The 21,363-nt window shown below is 50.4% G+C and overlaps 1 protein-coding gene across 4 annotated transcripts in view; it reads right to left on the bottom strand.

Moving 5' to 3' along the window:
* Positions 1–20,373, bottom strand: part of Fhdc1 (FH2 domain containing 1) — a 41,450-nt gene extending 21,077 nt beyond the window's left edge. Inside the window, exons 1-4 of one of the 4 annotated variants that reach the window (XM_063260849.1) lie at positions 18,186–20,373; positions 11,378–11,989; positions 3,642–3,703; positions 2,972–3,074 (exon numbers count right to left, since the gene is read on the bottom strand). In XM_063260849.1, coding sequence (XP_063116919.1) covers positions 2,972–3,074; positions 3,642–3,703; positions 11,378–11,851 — 639 coding nt within the window. In that variant the 5' untranslated portion in view covers positions 11,852–11,989; positions 18,186–20,373. Of the gene's footprint in view, positions 1–2,971; positions 3,075–3,641; positions 3,704–5,141; positions 5,257–11,377; positions 11,990–17,312; positions 17,449–17,588; positions 17,707–18,185 lie in introns of those variants that run through there. The other 3 variants (XM_063260850.1, XM_063260851.1, XM_063260852.1) reach the window with 3 other exon arrangements.
* Between the last annotated feature and the right edge of the window lie 990 nt (positions 20,374–21,363).

Below are 21,363 nucleotides of genomic sequence, written 5' to 3'. Positions count from 1 at the left end.
TCCTGACAACAAATTGACCTTGGCTTTGGCGGGCTTTGTTAGCCAGGCAGGCAGGAGAGAAAGCGCAGTTTCCGCTCACATTTGCAGTGCGCTGATAAGACTGCCAGATCCCGGGTGGCCCTCGGCACACCGGTGCCTGGTGACGGCAGAGGTGAGAAGGCGCAGTCCAACGACCTCTGCCCTTCCTTTCTCCCAGGGAGTCGGTGGAGCACATCAGAAGGAGCCGCTGGCTCCAGGGTCAGAGATCACCCAGTTCAAGTCCACCCCGCCTGTCACCGTGCAGGTGACACCCTCGACCCGTGAGAGCCACAATTCTTCTCTGTGAAATGAGGAGTGTCTTGCAAGGCCGTGGTAAGAAGCAAAGGAGAAAAACACACAAAATAATCTCAGTGGGACGGCCTGCCGGGCACTGGGCTAAGCACTTCAATGCATTACCGCTGCCTCTCTTTTGCCCTGCCCGGTGCCTGGCACAGAACGGCACTCCACAAATGTTAGGTCCTTGCCAGTGCTAGCTAGGGGCACAGAAAGTTACCCACAGCTTGGGGACACTTGCACACTCACTGGCGTGTTTCTGCCAGGTCCTTGAGCCTCTCTTCCCTGGCCCGGCATCCATCCTGCCCTCAGGCTCCAGCCTCATCTGGAGGCTCCAGGGCAGCCCTGACTCTGGGCAGTGCCACGGGCCACTGAGGCTCAGCCCTGAGCCCCTGTCCTTGCAGCACTGTGTCTGTGACTCCTCCCTGCACAGCCCTGATGCACAGCTGATTCTGGGAGGGGTGGCCATAGGGGACAGCTCAGGGCGTTACTGCCGCAGGAGGCTCCAGGATGAGGAGGGTGTGGTGGGCTGAAGCCAAGGCCAGACAGGGAAACAAGGAGAGAACAGTGGTGGCAGTGGCTGGGTGGGTGGCAGAGAAGGAGTGTGAGGGGCCCAGCCAGGGCTGCACCTCAGGCAGTGACAGCGTGACAGAGCCTCAGAGACACACAGTGGGACTCTCGTGAGTCTCCTCATCTGGCCCCTCCACATGCCTTCCTTTCCAACAATACCCTACGTGCAACTCCAAAAGAGAAAAGAAAATCAGGGAGGGTGTCTATAAAACATGAGGGTTTGAGAGCTCATCTGCTTCTCTGAAAACCCCTTCAATTTGTCTAGTCACCTCTGAATTTTAAATGTGATGTGAAGGCACTGGGAGAATTGTATTTACTCTCCCATCGCGGGAGCATGGAGCCGGCAGCTCCCTCAGGCCTGAGCTGCGCTGAGTCAGAGCTTTGCAGAGCACTTTCCCATGTGCTATGACTGGATCCTCACTAACAAAATGATGAGGTCAGCTAGGAGTGGGTATGAAGAGCAGTCCTTGTCAGGGGAAAGCCCAGGCAGGAATTAAGACTTCATAAGCAAAGGATGCAGAAAAAAAAAAAATTCTGTAGTGCTAGAGACGGAACCTACAGCCCTGCAGACACCAGGCAAGCATGAACCCCTGAGCCATATCCCTAACCTGAAAGCAAATAAATCTTTTTATTACTCAATTAACTTAATTAAATCTTACCCATCCTATCAAAGATCATAAAACTCCTATTCTTGACCAGAAAAAAAAAAGCGAGATTAAAGACCATTCTGTGTATAAGACGCAGGGTAAATTACAGTCGAACATATCTTTCCTTTCACACTTTAAGTCCCTCCACGAACATTAATAAATGCCACGCACTAATCTGGGCTTGGTAAATCACACTTAATTTGCAGACAGAAAACCCGAGGTGGGAGAAAGCCTCGGTCCTCAGCTGTACCAAGACACAACGGGAGCCTGCTGTTACCAACCTCTGCTGCACTGGGCAGCGCGAATCTAACATGGGTCAGCGTCCAAGCAACAGCACAACTCTCTCATTATTACTGGCACTGAAATCCCATAAATTACGTCTGGGAAAGAGTGGGGCGGTGGAGTGAGGAGACAGCAGCATGTGTGAGGAGGATGATTTACACAACAAGCCGTCTTGGCCTTTTATTTATAAAAATCTTCACTTTTACTTAGGAAATCTTCACTTTACTTCAAAGTTTTGTAAGATTCTATATTGTTTTATTTCAGTCTCTATAACTACATGTACTTTAGTAATTTCTTGTTGAATTTTCCCTCAAAAATATGTATACAATCATTATACTGCTTTTCATTTCTTTTCTTTTTTCTCTTGCCTTTTGAGACAGGGTCTCACTATGAAGCTCAGGGTGGCCTTGAGCTCACTTTGTAGTGCAGGCTGCTCTTGAACTTGTAATGATCCTCCTGCCTCAGCCTCCCAAGTGCTGGGATTATAGACATGAGCCACCACACCCAGCTTTTTCTGTTTTTCCTTACCAAACCCGTAACCATTCAATACTTTCAGTTCAGTCCACACAAAATAGGCATCTTTATATTATGGTGCTTTTTTATCTGCCACAGCAATTTCCATCTGTCAGTCCATTAGGCACATACCACGTATTAACATTTACCTATCTCTAATTTATACAGCATCTTTATCCAAAAATGTTTCCTTTGTTCCTTTTCTTTTTTCCCTTTGAAGTATATGCCATAGAGTAGTATAAAATTACCTGGGTTCACCTAGGCAAAGGTCGTATCTAGATGATGGAAAAGAAAACTCAAATTTATTGAGCTCTCACGTGCCAATGAAGAGCAGCATTTCCAGTGTTGCTCACCTTGACAGCCTGGGGAGCTCAGGGTAACAATCTTCATTTCACAGGTGAGGAAACTCAAGCTCACAGCAGCTAAGAACCTTGCCTGACTTTTTCGGTCCAGGTGTAGCTCTCTCTGAACCCAGATTCTGTGCCTGCCTGAGCTCGGCGCTCTCTGTCCGCTTGCCGTTCACTTTAAGCAGGAAAATGCTTATCTCCAGGCAGGACAGTGCCCTTCCCTGGGAGCTGTGACACCCCCACCCCAAAACAACGAGAGCTTTACCATCACCATGACCCCCGAGCTCGTATGCATCTCACCTCTTCTGATTTGGGCAAAAGCTTCAGAAATTCCCGCAGTGTCTCCGACCCATACTCCTCACTCTTTCCCTGGTGGATATCTTCCACGATGCACTGAGGAGACCTTGAAGAGACAATGAACACATTCCATGTCACAGCCGTTGGAGAGTACCAAGAGTGACGTGTGCCAGAGGCACACACTTCCTTCCAACTCGCCTTCTTCCCAGGGTGCCCTAGGGTTCATGGCAGTCCCACTGCCTTCACCCAAAGACTAGAAAACCATCCCTGGGTATCCTGCAGCCACTACCGAGAGCATCTCTGGGGAAAGAAAGATACCTCCTTTGCTCCCGAGGATTCCCTGCCTCCCTCTGCTGGAGGACCTAACGGTTATCGCTGCCTGGGTCCAACCTCCCTGTGAGGGGTAACTAAAGATGGGTCTAGAATGTCCCTGGGTTGATGGTTTGCGAGGACACCCTGGCGTCTCACTTCAAGCCCCACACAGACTTGCACGGCAGCCAGTCACAGACACTCGTGGATAATGAAGCCCGTGACTACGAAGGACCTGACGGTAGGAGGAATGCCTTTCGCTCCTACGAGAAGAAGGTCAATTTCAGGCGGGTCACACCCATAGATTTTTCAATGGTGACCCCTTGGATATGACTAAGGTTTCAAATGTGTGCCAAAATCTTACTTTTTAAATTGTTTAAGAAATATCCCAATGTTCATGTTCCGCTTTGCATCCAAGATGGTAATCTGAAAAGAAATAGAGACACATGAGATTATTAAAGTACAAATCAAAAGAGCTGGAGGGAAGACAAGCATGGGAGCCTAATAATGCACAATACTAATTTACAAGAGAAATAATTACCAATATGTAAACTTGTTGATCTGCAGATATAGCTAATATAGCTTTGTGAATATTAAATTATCTCCCCAAACTTTCTGCCATTTCCCTAATTTTGAAACAGATACACTACGGTAGCAGGAATCTTAGGAAATCTGAACTGAGAAGTGTTGCATATATTGCAAATTCAAGCATACTGCAAATTGGGTCCCAACCCTGATTTGCAGATGTCAAAGGGCTAATTTTATTATTTTCCGAAACATTATAATGTTCCCAATTTGTTTTTAAAAGAAAAAAAGATTTATTTATTGAAAAAGATTACTATATGTCCAGAGGTCCTTTTAGAAGGAAATGTCCTACATTTTTTGTACTCTGAATTTTTTCCCTGCAGGGCTGGGATAGAACTCATGACAGCCAAGTGTTCTATCACTGAGCTGTATCTCTAGCCTTTTACTTGGGATTTATAAAGAAAATTCCTGTGCTGTATGTATTTCACCAAGTTTAAGACACATAATTTCATCATTTAACATCTCTGGAACAGGATGTTTCTCACAATATACAGCATCTTCTAACTTAAAGAAATACAGTACAGCTATGTGAATTACGGTCAAAACCTAGATTTGCACTGCAATACGCTTTAACTGTTCAAAATTAACACTTGGGAGGATTTTATCAGACTAGAAATAGGAATCTTTTGGGCTGTTACATGCAGAAGTCATTTCTTTCTCCAGAAGTAAATATTCAAGATGCACAGAGAGGCGATCACCTAAAACTCCTGCAATGTTTTCCGCTTGTTTTTTGGTAAAGGGAGCAAAAATAGGAATGTTGTTGTAATGTTCTTCCTTTCCCAATGTACGTGATTCATTGTGAACAAAAGGGAATCAGGTTGCAGACGACATTCCTGACCTCTTGGTTTGCTTCTAAGTTTACAGGCAGCAAGGCTGTGAACCAACATGAATGTCATTTCCTGGCCTTAAGATTACATTTTTACAGCAGCACCGCTGCCTTCTTTTGAGGACTAATCTTAAACAACCGCATTATTTTACTAAGCTAGGGGTTCAGTTCACGTCCACACAGTCACCTGCCAGCCATAAAACAAACCTCCAGGCTGGAAAGGCAGACTCCTACTGAGGGGATGCAGTTCAAGTCCAACTGAAGGAAGGAGTGAGCGTGAGGGAGAAAGAAAGGAGAAAGGAAACCTAGCAAACCTACACTCGTTAAAGAGGAAAGGCCACACCAAAAAGAGGCATCTCAATTAGTCACAACAGAAAATTATATTCAAGATTGTAATTCACAAATTAAAGAGCCCCGAGTCTAAACACGCCCAGGAATCACCTAGCCACATACACAGCTCACAAGCTCCTTCTGCGTTCTCTTCTTCCGAGCGGATGGCCGATTTCACCTGACTGCAGACCTCCCAGCTCTGGTGCTCTGACTTGGCCTAGGTCCATAGCCATTGATGCTGGGAAAGCGATGGAAATCCCTTATTATCCCCATTTGACAGATGAGGAAACTGAGCCTTAGAAATATCATTTTATAGCCTCTCTAAAGCAGTACAGAAGTGTTGTCCTAGCTCCTATGAGTCTCAGGCTACCCCTGCCCGGGCCTGGTCTTCCCCCAGCCTGGAGGTTTCCAGGGAAACAGAAGCGGACATGTAGAAAGTGGCCACCTAGCTGGGCAGAGTGGTGCACTCCTGTAATCCCAGCACTCTGGGTGCCTCAGACAGGCAGCACATGAGTTTGAGAACTGCCTGAGCAGCTTGGCAATTTGGTGAGATGCTATCTCAAAATTTAAAAAAAATTAAAAAGGTCTAGGGAAGTAGTTCGGTGTCAAGACCATATATTCAATCCCTGGTACCAAAAAAAAGAGAAAAAAAAGAAAGAAGCCATCCACACTGCCTGGCCCAGGCCCCTAGTGACCACAGAGCCATGCGGGCCAGTGGGAAGTCGCTTTCTCTCCAAGATCCCAGCCCCCCGCAGGGGACCACAGTCTACACAGCAGCAGCGCCCTGGTCACTCAACCCTAAGGGAAAGCCCTGAGCCAGCCATAACTGAACCCCTTAGAGAGCAACAGAGCTCCACGCTGAGCCCAAACAATGCAACCGGGACAGCCGAGGGCACCCGGGGCCTGTCCCACGCTCTCCCTGCTTCCCTCAGCTCTGCCTAGCCCCTGAGCAGTCTTGGTCTCACTCTTATCCTACTAAAACTGGCCCTTCTGAGCACTGCCGTAAAAGCTGTGTCCAACTCCTGCAAGGAGGGTTATCACTGCGGTGTCATTTACGCCTGCTTATCTCATTTTGTAAACACCTTGGCAGTGAATCCAGCTGGGCCCAGGTGGAGGCGCCCAGACAGCAGCTGTGTCCAGGTCCATGGGCACAGAGGGAGATCTAAGCTGCCGGGAATAGGGAGCAGCCAACTGTGCCAGGGAATGAATGCACTGCTGCCCCTCTCTTCCACCAGCTCTCATCAACCCACAGTCTACCCTCCTGGCCAGCAGCAGGACCTGCGGTCCCTGCAGTCAAGGCTGTATCTATCAGTAGGACCAAGGAACAGACGGCAGAGCACATGCCACTACTGGTGGCAGGACATGGGTGGGACAGGGAGGCATGAATAGGAGGCTATAGGGGGGTCATGCACTCCACGCAGCTCAAGGATTTCCTGCAAATGTGAAGGGGACCTGGATGTAAGGAAGGGGTACCCAGCAGGGTCGTCAGGTGGCTGGGGCTGTTGTGATGTCCTCTGAGATACCGCGGGAGCCTTGCTGATCTGCTGAGGATGAGCATAAAGGGATGGCTCAGTTAGGATCCACAGCGATGCTTCTTGCAGTTTCACTGGACTTCAATTCACTCAAAATCTGCCCCCCAGGAGGGAGAAGCTATTTTTAGTTGTGGTCAACTGCAAAGGACATTTATTGCTGTGATCATTTTTAAGCACATCCCCCTGGTCCTGTAACCATCACCACCATCCATTTCCAAAACTTTTTCCTTTTTTCTTTTTCTTTTTCTTTCTTTCTTTTTTTTTTTTTTTTTTTTTTTTTTTTTTTTTTTTTTTTTTTTTTTGTTGATACAGGATCTCACTATGCAGTTCGGGTAGACTTGAACTCATTATGTAGCCCGGGCTGGCTTCGAACTCACAGCAATCCTCCTACCTCAGCCTCCCCAAGTGCCGGGATTACAGACATGCACCACCATGCCTGGCTCTAGAACCTTTTCCCTTTCAAAACTGAGCTCTATACACACTAAGCACCAACTGGCATCTCCCTATCTCCAGCTCAGGACCACCACTGTTGGTCTGAATGTCATTAACTAAAGTACCTCTTATAAGTGGATGCATACTTTGTCCCTTTGTGACTGGCTTACTTCACTTACCATAATGTCTTCCAAGTAGGAGCAACTTTGTAAATCACTCAGCTTCAATATGTCAAGGGGCTCTCTTACCTTCTTAAAGGGACACTAAATACTGGTTATTTTGATCTGAGTCCTAATTCTGAAAAGCACGAATATATATTCCTCTATCAGCTGATGCAGATTTAGCTTTTGGTTTCTAACCTTCTTTTTATTTTTGGTTGGTTACTGAAAGTTGTACTCCCCCAATTTTGGGGAAAATAAGGGTCTAGTTGAAGCTCATTTAGAAAAGTAATAATTCAAACCAAGCATGGTGGTGCATGCCTGTATTTCCTGCACTCTGGGAGTCCGAGGCAAGAAGACGCTAAGTTCAAGTCCAGCCTAAACTCGAAATTTAAACATTGAAAAAGGCCTGAGGATATAGCTCAGTATAAAGACCGTAGTGCTGCAAAATCATCTGATCAATCAATCAATCAATCAATCAATCAATCAGTCGATCAAGTACTCTCTCTAGATGTATGGGTTTCGGTCAGGACCACGCTCCAGAATCTGAAGACAGCCCTGGGATCACAACAATAGCTGAAAATGATTCCTCCCTTACAGCGTGGGAAAGTAAAACATTGATTCTCATAGATCTGGAAAAAGCAATCACCCTTCCTTCTCTTTCATCCCCTACCTCTGTCTCCTTCTGGTCCTCTTTGGCCAGCGAGCTACTATAGTAATGTATGCAGTCAGTTCCACGGAGCATGCAGTTCCACGGCATGTGCTCTGCCGTCTGTTCCTTGGTCCTACTGATAGATACACGGGTGTCATACGCAACGACAGCAAACACTTCGGCATGCGCATCTTTTTGGTGAATCCCAGTTTGGATCTCTCCACACATGGAAGACAGTCCCTGTCCCTACCTCAGCTCTGTCCTGCTCGTTCACTTTTAATTCCTTTTAAAGGAATCCAAATAGCTAAACGCATACCTGCCCTTAGGGGCTGCTCATATCAGACAGGGAGTCACAGACCAAGCTAATGCTGGCGAGAGGGCTGAGGGACATCTGTCATGGCCAGCCGGAGCTCCAGGACTTCTCGGGATGAGTCCACAATCTCAGAAGAGGGGATCAGCAGAGTCCTTTCATTACGATCCCTGGTCACGCACCTGTGTTGTCACCAGTGACTTTATTACAGCTTAACTACTGTTGAACTGCCACACTTCTATTCCCTGCAAGTTAATTCTTATGTAACAAAGACACGAGGGTATATTCCTACTGCTAACTGTTCAAATTTATTACCTTTTGTGCTGTTCTAAACCCAGCCATTCCCCAACCAAAATCTTCCCTATCGTCTAGCAAATTCTTTTTCTGGAATACAGTGGAATGTATCTGTAATGCTTTCTAAGCCCTTTTAGGTAGGAACCCACCACACATACAGAACTCACTTCTGTGGGAGGATACTGCTGTCGAGGGGGCAATCTGTCCTAACATGTTGATGCTGCTTATTCCCCAGGCCACCTGGGCACAGGTATGGACTATTACTTTCAACCTTGGACTCCATTGATTGCAGAGGGAGGTGGAAGATTTATTATTGATCTTTGTCAGACTCTACCACTGCTGAGCTACGACCTCTTCAGAGGTAAATCTATGAGAAAGAATACAGCGGGCACCATCTTCTTTTACTGAAAATACAGGATCTAATACTTCTGTGGAGAGAACACAAAGTCTGGAGACCAATTCGGAATGACCTCGGTTCTCTGGTGGTGTGTGTAGAAAACACTTGAATGGATCCATCCAAACTACTTATAACCGTGTACAGAAGAGCCACAGAAGGAGGCTGTCCTGTGATACTCAATCATGCCAACCTTCTTCCAGGATGCTGTCTCTCAGAGGAAGTCCTACAAGGGTCAGAAGTGAAGTGCTCACAGCAGCGCTACTCAGAGGGTGAAAGCAACCCCAGCTGCCCATCAGTGGGTGAGTGGACAGACAGAATGTGGTACGGACATATCACGGAGCATTATCTGGCTTTAAAATTCTGACATGTGCTACAACATGCATGAGCTTTAGCACATTGTGTTACATGAAATAAGCCAGTCACCAAACAGATGGACATGGTGCAATTCCACTTATACGAGGCACCTGGAGGAGTCAAATTCATAGAAATGGAAGCAGAACGGAGATGGAGGGGTCACAGAGAGGGGAGAATGGGCAGTTACCGTTTTAAGGAAAGAGTTTCAGTGCTGCCCAGTGAACAGGTGCTAGAGAGGCTTAACTAGGACATCCTCAGTACCACTGAACTGCAGGCCTGAATGTGGCTAAGGTGGTGAGCTTCACGTATGTTTCATAATTAGAACATGTCAGGGTGCAGGTGGAGCTCAGAGGATAGCACTTGCCTGGCACACATGAAGCCCTGAGTCTAATCTCCAAAATGGTATGTGTGTGTGTGTGTGTGTGTGTGGAGGGGGCGGGGTGGGGAACAAGTCTTAAAAACAGACATTAAAGGGAAAAAAGTAAAAATCAACCTAAGCAGCAAGGGTGGAGGAAGGCAAGGAGAAAGACGTTTTTCTAAATTTTAGTTCTAGCATGGAGATGGACGCTTCTGCTCCTGCTGCAACTGGGAAAGGGTGTCCTCCCTCTCCCAGGGATTCGAGATCGCCAGCTTCCGTGACCACAAACACAAAGCCGCACAAACACACACAAAGCTGAGTACTGCAGAGTACTCAGAAATTCTCCCAGCTCCCAAAGGACGCTGCCACCTGTCCTTAGCTGACCACTGGCTCCCCAGGGACGTGGCCCCTTGCACCCAGGCCCAGGCACACAAGCACCTGTCCCATCATAACCCCCATATACTGAGCTCACTGGGAGCGAGGCCAGAGGTCATGGTACTAAGGAGAGAGGACTTCTTGCTCCTTCCAATATCCATACCAGGGCGAATGATGGGACTCGGCACCGAAGGAAGAGGTGGGAAACCCTGCACTCAGCACCAAAGGAGGTGGCCCGGCTCTGCTAACAGCTTCCTATTTGACTGCTCACGTGGCTTATTTCACAATGACACCATCCCAGTCCTGTGTCCCCTGCGTTTCTGAATGAACACAGGCTCAGGAACCAGGAATCATCCAACAGCCTGAGTGAGGGCCTCGAGTGAGTCCATAAACAGACGGAGCTGCCACGTTCCTGAGCCAGACACGGAAAAGAGGTCATGACGTTGGCTCAAGAGCTCAATAATGCATATGGCAGAGACTTCACCACAGCGCCCTGCCCACTTCCTTATCTAGCCAGCTCCTTGGCTGACCTATTTTCTCTGCTCCTTCGCAACAGATTTAAAAACAAAGGATTTGTCATCTTTTCTCTCTCCCTCTCTCCCCATCCCTCCCTCCTTCCACTCCCGTATTCTTTCCTCCCAATCTCTGATCACCTAGTTATTTCTATTAGCAAGTAAAAGCATCTTAACTACCACCATGTGTCCACTCTAAGAATACTGACCAGCACAGTCTGGGTTCTGTAATATTCACTGATCAGGAGCCCTGGGGCCATGCTTTCAGTGCATGCTTTGTCATTGAACAGCTGGTTTTCCCACCTGTGAAGTAAATATTTAGTCTTAACTGGAAATATGCTTCTTACAAAGCCAATCCAATCTGAGCGGCCAGGAATGTAGCTCAGTGGTACAGCAGCACTTGCCTGGCAAGCGTGAGGTCCTGAGTTCGATTTCCAGTACCAAAACATAAAACAAAAGCCTATATGAAAGTAGCTCTATGCTTTAGCTTTCTGGAAGTCTCTGTTTCCACCATGACACAATTTCATTCAGAGATCTCAGGAATGAAGGCTACCCTCAAAACAGGGAGAATAGAACAAGAAAATCCTCAAGATCTCCAGTAGCTACTGTTGAACAAAAGCCACAGAATTCTGTGGCACTTCCAGTTCATTCCAGAACTCAGGGTTCAGGAGAGCGAAGCTATCGGTGCCAGTGGGTACCAAGAGTCCTGGACCTGAGTCCAACTCCCCAACCCAGAGACCGCACCAGATGAGCAAGAGACGGGTGGTGCTGAGACGCGAGTCCGAGGCTGTCTGACCAGCATGCTCCCTGCCTGAGGTCACCGTCCCCTGGACACAGGAGGCTTAGCGTGCACAGCTCCTACTGGCACGACTGAGCCCTATTCCCCTCATCTGCGGCGTAGCCTAGCAATTGTCGGAAACCCCACACCATCACAAGATGCGAGACACAAACACAGACTCAGCCTGCATCCCCACATCAGTCTCACCTCCTCTCGCATGTCCTTGAAGGATGAGCTCAGAGGCCCCCCTCTCTTGGGCAGGGACGGCCTGGGCGTGTCTTCCTGCTGCCCAAAGAGCTCCTCTATGGTCTTCGTGTCTATCTGGAAGTGATGCTGCCCCCCGGCACCCAGGGTCCAAATGTTGGCCTTGCCACGAACTTGCTCCTCTGGAATGGTGCTCCAAAAGAAACTCCTCATCCGCTTCTTCTTCCCCAGGGAGCCGAAGGTGTCTAAGTGCGGAGTCAGAGGGGGTCCTCCGGGAGGCGGTGGAGGGGGTGGGGGAGGGGAGCAGGAGGAGAGGGCTCCCCCAGAGTGGGGACATGGCAGAGGGGGAGCGGGTGGAGGAGGAGGAGGAGTTGGAGGAGAGGAGGGTGATGTCTGCCCGATCATGAAGCCGGCTGCGGCGGCGATGTTCCCATTTCCTTTATCGCTGGCCAGGGAGACACAATTCATAACACGCATAGTACTGCTGCCTTCTAAGGAGAGGATTCCTCAGCCTTGGGGAGACAGACACAGACATCAAACTCGGGTCGTCCTTCTTCGCCAGCGAGTCGGCTCCCAGGAAAAAAAAAGGCTCCTGTGCTGTGTCTTCTTTCAAACCTGCCAAGATAAAATGAGTTTCCAATCAGTGCAGGCAAGCGGTTTCCTACTGGCTTTTCCCTCAGATGCCAGAATATGAGTCCATCAGTGGACATTAACATTAAGGAGAATATCCCAGAGGGGGAAAGAAAGGAAGAGTTTCTAAACGTGAACCAAATTTTACTGTCCCAAATAAACAATGTCAAAGCAGCAGGAATAAACCCAATCCGGAACCGAACCCTTCCATGGATCAATAAAGCACACATTTCCTGACAGCCCGCTATAGGAGCAGCAAGCACTGCTTGTCTTATGAATGCACAACTTGTTCACCAACTGGTTCATTTCTCTGGGTGATGAAGACCCAACCCCTAGGGAAACTGCCCAGATTGCTGAGGCATTAGATACTTAGTGACCTGCCTTCTGCCAGTCTGGACATGTCTGCTCCAATCACTGGGTCAAAAGGCATCTTCCACCTTGTGTGGAATAGGTGGGGCCTTTGGAGATGACAAAATAATAGCCCAGCTCATTTCTCTGGAGTCATGGCCACCATGCTTCTCTGGGTGACACCCCCCACCCCCACCCCGACAGAGGAAAGACTGCCAGGCACGAGGATTGCACATCCCAGGTCTAAACCATGCTCTACTGACGACCATTCAACACAAGTCACTTCGTCTCAGTAGACTTTGGCTCTCTCTTCTGTAAAAAGAGGGCGGTTAGGTTAAATGGCCTCTGTCATCTGTTCGGATGGTGTCATGTTGGAGTCTAGCCAAGCCACTTTTTGGAAACCATCAGAAATTACCACGTACCATTTCTGCTTTTGCGACACTATTAGTAAAGAAGAGGCACACAGGAGGACATGGTGCCCCTATCACACCTGCCATATGGCCAGCCTTTATCCATAAACATGTGCTGCCAACTCGTATCTTTTAATGCTGGTTGGTTTTTTTTTTTTTGGCTTTGAGTTGTTACTGATCTGATGTGAAACAGCATCAAAACAAGTACATTTGCTTCCAGGATAGGACAAGTCGGGGGGTGCGGTGGATGAAGAGACTCCATGTGTGGTATCAAGGGAGCACCCTACTAGCTGGGAATACGCAAAGGGACCTGCTTTACTCTGGACTGCAAAGTGCCATATGCAGAGGCTTTTTACACGGGACTTCAGGGTAGAATCCTCCTTTCATAGCATCACTCTCATGGCCCAGTCTTACAAATATGCCATGGCTAAAGGATACCAGACTACAAGCGCACAAACTGCCTGATGTTTCTAATTCAAATAGTAGGAAAGACTCTGCATAAAACCACATTAAAAGACAGGACTGGCCTGGGAGTGAGGCTGCAGACTCTGGAAACACACTGCTCTTCCTCAGAACAGTTCTGTTACTTCCTGGATGTGCAACTGGAGCCTGTGTGCTATTTAACCTACATTTCAGCCTCTACATTTAGAAAATGAGACTATACCAGTTTCATTGGTTTCTAGAAGAGTAAGTGAGCTAATACATGCACAGTTCTTGCAGCCTGCTTGACATACAGTTAGCTATCAGGAAGAACAGTAACTGCTCCTACATAATCATTTCCCTTTATTTCCTTTTTTCTTTTTTTGTCTTTTTCCTTTTATCGGTACCAGGGATCGAACTCACGACTGCCTGCTTGCAAGGCAGGCGCTTATGCCACTGAGCTAAATCCCCAGCCCCTCCCTTTATTTTCAACAGGCTCTGTTTGCTTTAAAATAGGTTTGGATTTGGAGATACAATGCCAAGCTACCCCTGGCTGCTAGACCTTTCATATGTATGTATGTGTATTTATATATATATATATTTTTTTTTCAATATTAGGGATGGAACCCAGGACCTTGAACATATCAGGCAAATGCTCTACAACTCAGCTATACCCCAGCCCTTTGTAAAAATTTTAGTTTTTACAGGTCTGATTGAAGAACACAGGTTGACCCTCAAATTATGATCCCCCAATACCAGCCTCCTGAGTAGCTGGGATTAAGAAGTAAACCACCATGTGTGGCTTTAGAAATACTTTTAATATTTCTATTTTCTGCTATCAAAGTTTTTAGATTGTGAGATTTGTCCTTTTTCAATACTCAATGATTACATGAACACTGTTTCTACAAGATAGGAACAAATATTTTCATAAATATTTCATTTTCATATTCAAGGTTTTGAATTTTATTTTTGGTGTAAGGAGTTGAACTCAGGGCCTCACACATGATAAGCACATATTCTACACCTGAGTCACATCCCCAGGCCCTGAAAATGTAAGTTTTGAAAACTGCTTATGTACCTATAGCAAATGCCATTTCCAACTATTAACTGGATAATTTTCCTCAGTGTAAACACTTCTGAGAGCAATTTAGTGGCAGTAAGTACCATGACACTGTGATACAACAATCCCCACTACAGAATTTATAAATAAGTAAAATCCAAAGTATGGATCCAAACTGACAGTTACTTTGACATGCAACTGGCTTTTAGAAAGAGCTTTGGTAATTACATTAGGGCATAACTAGGCTCTTTTCAGAGCTGGGATCCTTAGCACAAGTGACTCACTGTCAATTACAGTTTATAGTTATATTTGAACTCCTTTCTCAAGACAGTACAGGTAGCTCTGGCCGTTTATCTACACATACTTTAAAATACTGCTGTGTAGAAAATAGCTCATGTATGGAAGAGGTATTAATCTTCCGGTTCACCTTCATCTCCACATATGCCGCCCACATACGTATGTATCATCCCAAATGAGAATGCTGATAGCTGGAGGTGCAGAGCACTGCCTAACTTGCATGAGACCTGGGTTCAATTCCCGAAAGGCGCTAAGCTAAAACTCCTCCTCCTAGGAAGCAAAAACTCATTCTGTGTTGCCTCACAACAGGCCATGAGACCTTTCAATGCAAATGCAGAAATCCTCAAAGAGCAAGGCTATAAAGTCAGAGGTTAAACAAATGCTGCCATCTTCTAAGAGCAAAGTCCAAAAGGGTACAAGTCTTTTTGGGCGCTGTGCTTTGGACAGAAATACTACACCAGATAAAAGCTTGCCAAAGTAAACTAGGATGCGCATTAGCACTGCGCTGGCATGATTCTAATCCCTGCGCCGTCTTTAGAAAGAACCTTGTTTCTAAAAATTAAAAGAGGATCACCAGGAGTTCCAGGCCAGCCTGGGCTACACGATGAGTTCGAGGCTACCCCGGGCTACATGATGAGTTCGAGGACACCCCAAACTGCATAGTGAGACCCTGTCTCCCAAAGACAAAAACAAACAGTTCAAAAGACAAAGGACAATAGTCCCTAGTAAATGGGATGGCCAATATAACAAGATGTCCAGTGTTAAATGGTGACAGGCGGAGGCCAGTGCAGACCGAATTCTAACTTTCTGCAGTCACGTGAGATATTACAGTGGAGGGAACATAAAGAGCACCCCCTCTACTCCACAGCAGCCCACACTAAGGAGGCGCCAGCATGCCCTCAGGTGCACCGGAAATGTCAGGCAATGCACTGCCCTGGCCAAGGACTCTCAGGGCCTGTTGCTCACAGCTAGGCTCTGTCACCAGGGCCAACAGGACCAACCCAGCTGTCTGGGTAAGGACCTAAATGTCCAGTGTCCCAAGGACACTCCCCAGGACACTCTCCCCAGGACAGAGAGATGGGCTTGTATTTAACACCCTCCCCCAACAGCAGGTGACACAGGCTCAGCTCTCTTATACACCATGAGCTGCTTGTTTAGACTCTAAAGACCAGGACAGCAATACTAAGGGCGTTGTACAAATGACAGAGAGTTCCACAGGCTTTGCTTCCCGGGGTATTTACAAGCTATTTACAAGCGAAGGCCCCGGAGGGTGGGCTTGGAGCTCAGGTTTTCCTAAAAGTGGGTCGGCCAGCTCTGCCGGTGGGTGGCTCCCTCAGCCTCAGCTCCCATCAGCAATAATCAAAGTCAACCAGATTCCTGACATAGGTCTCAGATGAGGCAGGGGTGGAAGATGAAGGGGGCGGGCAGCAGAGCAATCCACTTCTGGAGGGTGAGGCAGAGGCCCCGGGAACCCCACTTTAGCTGGGGGCAAAAGAGAGCCAGCAGAAAGTTCCGGCAATGCTAAAAAGTGGGATTTTTGCTGTCACTCGGCTAATTCTTTTCTTGCGCTAGGATCTCGGAAAACCCAGTGGAACGCAAGCTGGGGCGTCCAACTTGGCACTCCCGAGCCTGCTGTGAAAGAACCCAAGACCGCGCTCCAGGCAGGGGCTTTAATTGTCACATCACTTAAACACTCCAGCTGCGCCAGCACACGCCCCTGCGCGAGGGAGAGCGCCCGCTTCCGAACGTTTTTTAGTTTCTGCTCTCACTGTCCCAAAGCCAAGGGGAGGGAAAAGCACACGCACTCGTGCCAAAGGATGCTCGCGAGAGGGAAGGGAGCGCTTTCCGTTCGCTCCTCGTTCCAAGAAGACAGGCGGGGGTCAGCAGAGGGGGCGGGTGCAAACCAGTGTCTGAGCCCGGCCACTGGTTCTTAAAAGAAGCGGCGTGGGGGCCCCAGGCACGATTTCTTGCAAGTCACGATTTCTGGATGCTGTGTCTCCGTTAACCAGCTGTAGGTTTATTGCCTTCTTCCGGCCCAAGCTCCGCGCCCAGCCCAGGCTCCTCGCCACAGCACTATCGACTGCGCCCGCCAGGATCCCGGGTGGCGGCGCTGGGGGGCCACAGGCGGGCAGAGGGCGCGCCCGGGTTGGGAGCGCGTCTCGGTGGGGACAGACGCCCCCTCGCGCCGCTCGGCCTCCGCAGCCACCTGAGGCCGGGACGCGCGGGGACAAGGTGGGCGGCGGGCCAGGGAAGGGCTACCCCCCTACCTTCCTTCCGCAGAGGCCCGCGGAGCAGCCACCCGCTCGGCCCGCCCCTCTGCCAGTCCCCGTCCCCGCGAATCCCACACCGTGCAGACCTCTCCGTCCCCCGCTGTCCACATGTCGCTCCTAGAAGCCGGCTGCGGGCGACTAACAAGGGGTCCTGTCCCTTGGCCTGGGTCTGCAACCGCCGCCTGACGTACGACCCACCCTCCCCAGCGGGGTGACACCTCCGTGTCCCAGTCGGGGTAGCAAGCGCCGGGAAAGCGCACTGCGTCTGCGTCCAGGCGCCCAGGCGGCAGGCACAGCCGGCGAGAAAAGGGCACCGCACCGAGGGACCGCGGCCGCCGGAGCCCCGCACACCACCGCGTCCGGGCGGCTCCTAGGTCGCCGCTTCCTCCCCATTCACCTGCGAGCGCCGGGCACCGCTCTGGCCAAGAACTTTTAGGGAAAGTGTGCAAGAGTCGGATCGGCGGGCGCTCGGCCCGCAGGGCCCCCCTGACCCCCGCGCTTACTGTGGCCGAGAGCAGTCCGGCTCCCGAAGTCCTCTCGGCGCGTCCTGGGCGGACTCCTACCGTCCCGGACGGCGGGATGCGCGCGAGTCCTGGGAAGGCGCAGGCGCCAGCAGTACAGCAAGCGCGTCTCGGCCTCAGCACCCGGCGCTGCCCCCACAGCCAGGTACCGGCGGCCCCAGAGTCACGGCTGGGCAGAGGGGGCGCGGAGCCACCCGGCCGCTCCCCGGCTCCCGGCCGACGCCTCCCCGCGCCTCCCGAACCCGGGGTCCAGCTCACCGCAGCCAGCGTGCCCGCTCCGCGCCGCTCCGGCGCCGCCGCCTCTGCCCGGCCACTGCAGGCCCGGGCGCCCGGGACCGCGAGGGGGCAGGGCGGCGCGCGGGGCGGGGCCGCCGCCTCAGGTAACAAAGCTGCGGCCCCGGCTGCTCCCGCGCCGCCGCCGCCGCCGCCGCCGCCGCCGAGGGCAGCACGCCCTTTCCTGCCCGGCCGCCTCCTCCGCGCCCATACACCCTGCGAGCGCCGCCGCCGCCGCCGCCGCCGCGGCCACCTCCGCCTCCACCTGCGCGGGAGCTGGGCTCGGAAGCCGCCGCGCGCGGCGCTCCTGGCCACCGGAGTCCTGCGCGGGCTCGGGGAGCGAGGGCGGCGGGAGAAGGGGCGGTCGGCCGCGAGCGCCCGTGGTGTCCGCGTGGACCCGGCAAGGAGCGGTGCCGCGTGCCCTCCACAAAGGAGCCTCTGCGGCCGCCCCGGGCCACGCTCTGCCGCACACTCGGGCCCGCGTGCCCCGCGCCACCCACGCCGGGTGCACACGCGGGTCCCTGGCCCTGGACCCTTGCGCGCCTGCTCCCCGCGGGCCGGCTCTTCCCCGGGGCTGCCAACCTGTGCCGTTCTCTATTTTTTTCAACTTCGATGACAGTGACAGGAGCCTTTCGATTGTATAGTAAAGGAAAAAAAAAAAAAAAAAAAATAAGTGAAACACACGCTGGCTCCGGTTCCCGGCTGAAGGACGGACGCCGGCTGGGGAGGGCTCCTCCCACTGCTCATCGAAGGAGGCAGATCTCTCGCATCGCATCTCTTTATTTTTTATTTTTTTCAAAGGGACCCGTGACGCCGGCCGGGGAGAAGCGAATCGTCAAAGTTAGCCCAGGCAGACCGGCCGCGCGGGGAGGCGCCTCTGCGGATGAAGTCATCGCCACCTTTGCCTCAGTCCCGCGCCCCAGCAAGGCTGCCGCGGCCCTGCAGCCAGAAGCCTTCCGCCGGCTGTGCTCCGGCCTCCGGCCTCAAAGCCGCCACGATCCTCGCAGCCCCGAGCCCGGTGCGCGCGCGAGCCAGCCAAGCCACGGAGCTCCGCAGCGGTGCTGCCACCAACCCGTTCCCAGCCACTGATCAGGTTATGCCTTCCACGAAAAGAAAAGACCCAGCGGAGGCCACAGCAGTGGCGATCCCGAATGGATGACACAGGGGAAAAAAATGCTAGAGCGGCTTAAAAGCGAGGCGGGGAATGGCGTGCCTCAGCTTCCTTTACCAGAGCGTCGTCGGACAGCGGGTCCACACCGCAGCCTGCTCGGAACTCTGGCCTCCGGGACGTGTACTGAGCATGTGCTCTCCGGAAAGGGCCATTTTCTAGAGCAGTGCATGGCGCAATGCCTCTGGTCCCGTCCACTAGGGAGGCTGAGACAGGAGGATGGTGTGAACCCTGGAGGTGGAGTCAGTGTAGATAATCTAGTGAGATCTTATCTCCCCCCCCCCAAAAAGGTCATTTTTAAGAGGTCAAGTTAGGCGGCCCATCCCCCAGCCCTGGTCCCTGAGCTCCCATCCGGGTCCTGGCCCAAGGGCCTTCTCTCTGCCTGCCTGCTGACTTTTCCTTTGAAGACAACCACGGAGCTCTTCCAACTCTTGGTCTTCCATTGGCCATTACAAGCCCGCAGGAATTGCCTTCCAACTTCAGCCTAGTTTGCTGAAAGCTGTAATTTGTGAGGAAGTTTTTGAACAAAACTCCATCCACACTCATCCGATCCAGGTGTCTCTCCCAGGAAGGGTCCAGGAAGGATGAAGGATGTGGAACCTGGAGCAGATCCATTCCTGGTCCCACCTGCCAGGGCCTCCAGTCCACATCGTTCCCGTCACAAAATTCACTCTGTCAGCTTCAACACGTCCTTCTCTCTGTCACCTAAGGCTGGCTTCTAAAGTTGAATCCCAGCTTTTCCTTAGGTTGTTTCCCCCTTAAATTCCCAGTCCACAAATTAGCCACATTTGCTGGCCTCCCTAAATATCTGTCACATCGCGTTGATAGCCACAGTCACACTGGCCCTCGTTGGAGGAAGGAGGAATGGATTCATGGCTATTTGCTTCTGGTTGTGTATCCGGCATCTTGAGTCTTAGGATAATCCTAGAAAACCTTTGTTCTGTACTCCTTGGAGAAGCTAAATTAGGACACCTATGTTCTCTACCCGTGTGTACTTTGACTCTTCCCTCAGTCTGTCCTGAAAGTGCTGTTAGATTACTGCCTTTTAAGTCCCATCTCATCACCTCACCCACCTTCTGTAGGCTATGTGGGTGACAGCCTGATCCCCTGACTGCACCGCCTCCCCCTTCCCCATCACTCTCTGGCAGGGTGTGCTGCCCCGAATAGGCCCTGCCTATTTGGACTTATTTTTCAAATTGTCATACTTAAGCAGGATCACTTAAGTGAAAGATCACAATTCTCAGAGCTCACGTCTTGCTGGGTTAGCTCAAAGGATGTAAATGTGGATAACAATTCATTCCTCTCCTGTAGTGCTAATACATGGCTCTTCACCCTCACAGAGCTTGTGCTTGTCTGCAAAAAGCTTCTGAGCATCCAGAGCCCCCACATGTGCTGAACAGCCCTCCAGGAAGACCTCAGCAGAGAAGCCCTCAAGTCAGCCCATGTCAGGCAGTGGGGGCTCCACTGGTGCTGCAGGGCCTAGAGCAGGAAGCAGAGCCCCTGCCCCTGGCCCTTGCTTCCCAAGTGAGCCAAGCCTCTCTGAGCTGGTCCAATGCTTGGTCTGGTAGTTGGTGTGGCCCAGGCAGTGCCAGGCAAGCCCCAGACACACGTCTGCCCTGCCTGTGTGGGTCCAGTTCCTTCTCCCAGTTCCTTCTCCCAGTTCTGTCTGCTTCTCTCCACCTCTACAGCCCTGAGAAGCCTCCTTGTCTTGTACTCCAAGTATTCTGTGTTTGAATCTGTCCTGAGGAACCACTGAACAAAGCTTTCCTCTCAAACCGCATCCAATGTCAGGGTCCACACTAAGGATTACAGTTCTGAAACACACACAGTCACTGATTTAAGGCACATTTCATCAATGGCTGACCTCATGGGCCCCTAGGCGTAGGGCTGAGGTGACTAACTGACTTTAAATCTCTCTCTCTCAGATTTCCTTTCCTTCTGCTTTTCCTTCTTTTTTGAGGTAGCCTGAGATTAACTTAAAATTGTTCATCTTTACCCTTAAAACCTATGTGATGAGACCAGTTCAGTGTTTATAGGTTGTTTGCCTCTTAAAATCAGAAACTGTAGAAAGACAGCCAGCTCATGACAGTCTGCTTTCTGGCAATAGCCAGACCTGAGAGAGCTGTTAGGATGTGGCTCATTCCTAGAGTGGAAAGAATAAACTAATAAAACCAGCAGAATCGTTACCGTCATTATGAATTCAAGTTTATGTCAAACATCTTGACAAAATGTAAGTATCACCTTCCTGGATGGAATCTTTTAAACAACTTTTGAACTGACAATATGCTATTTTATTTCTGCAGGTTAAGAGTAAGTTGCCCCTCAATGTAGAGTAAAGAGTAATTAGGCTTTGACAGTTATAAGGGCAGTTTTCCCCTCTGGGTTCTAAGTACTTATTTCTGAAAGTTTTAAGCAGGAAGTATTTCTGCGTGTGACGTTGGTATCCATAGCAACATCAACACATCTTCCTAGGGTGGAGAATATGCAGGTAGCCGTCCGCGTCCGAGCAGTCCCCTATCTGACCAAAGGCCAGCGAGATGAAAAACAACTCTTACCCAACCTAAAGGAATGAAGCAGTAGATCCCTGACAGC

Source organism: Cavia porcellus, unplaced genomic scaffold, assembly GCF_034190915.1.
Source record: "Cavia porcellus strain 051 isolate PalLab524CR breed Dunkin Hartley unplaced genomic scaffold, mCavPor4.1 scaffold_14, whole genome shotgun sequence".
Classification (NCBI taxonomy): domain Eukaryota; kingdom Metazoa; phylum Chordata; class Mammalia; order Rodentia; family Caviidae; genus Cavia; species Cavia porcellus.
The sequence above is the reverse complement of the archived record's forward strand: the minus strand, read 5'-3'. Positions and strand labels throughout refer to the sequence as shown.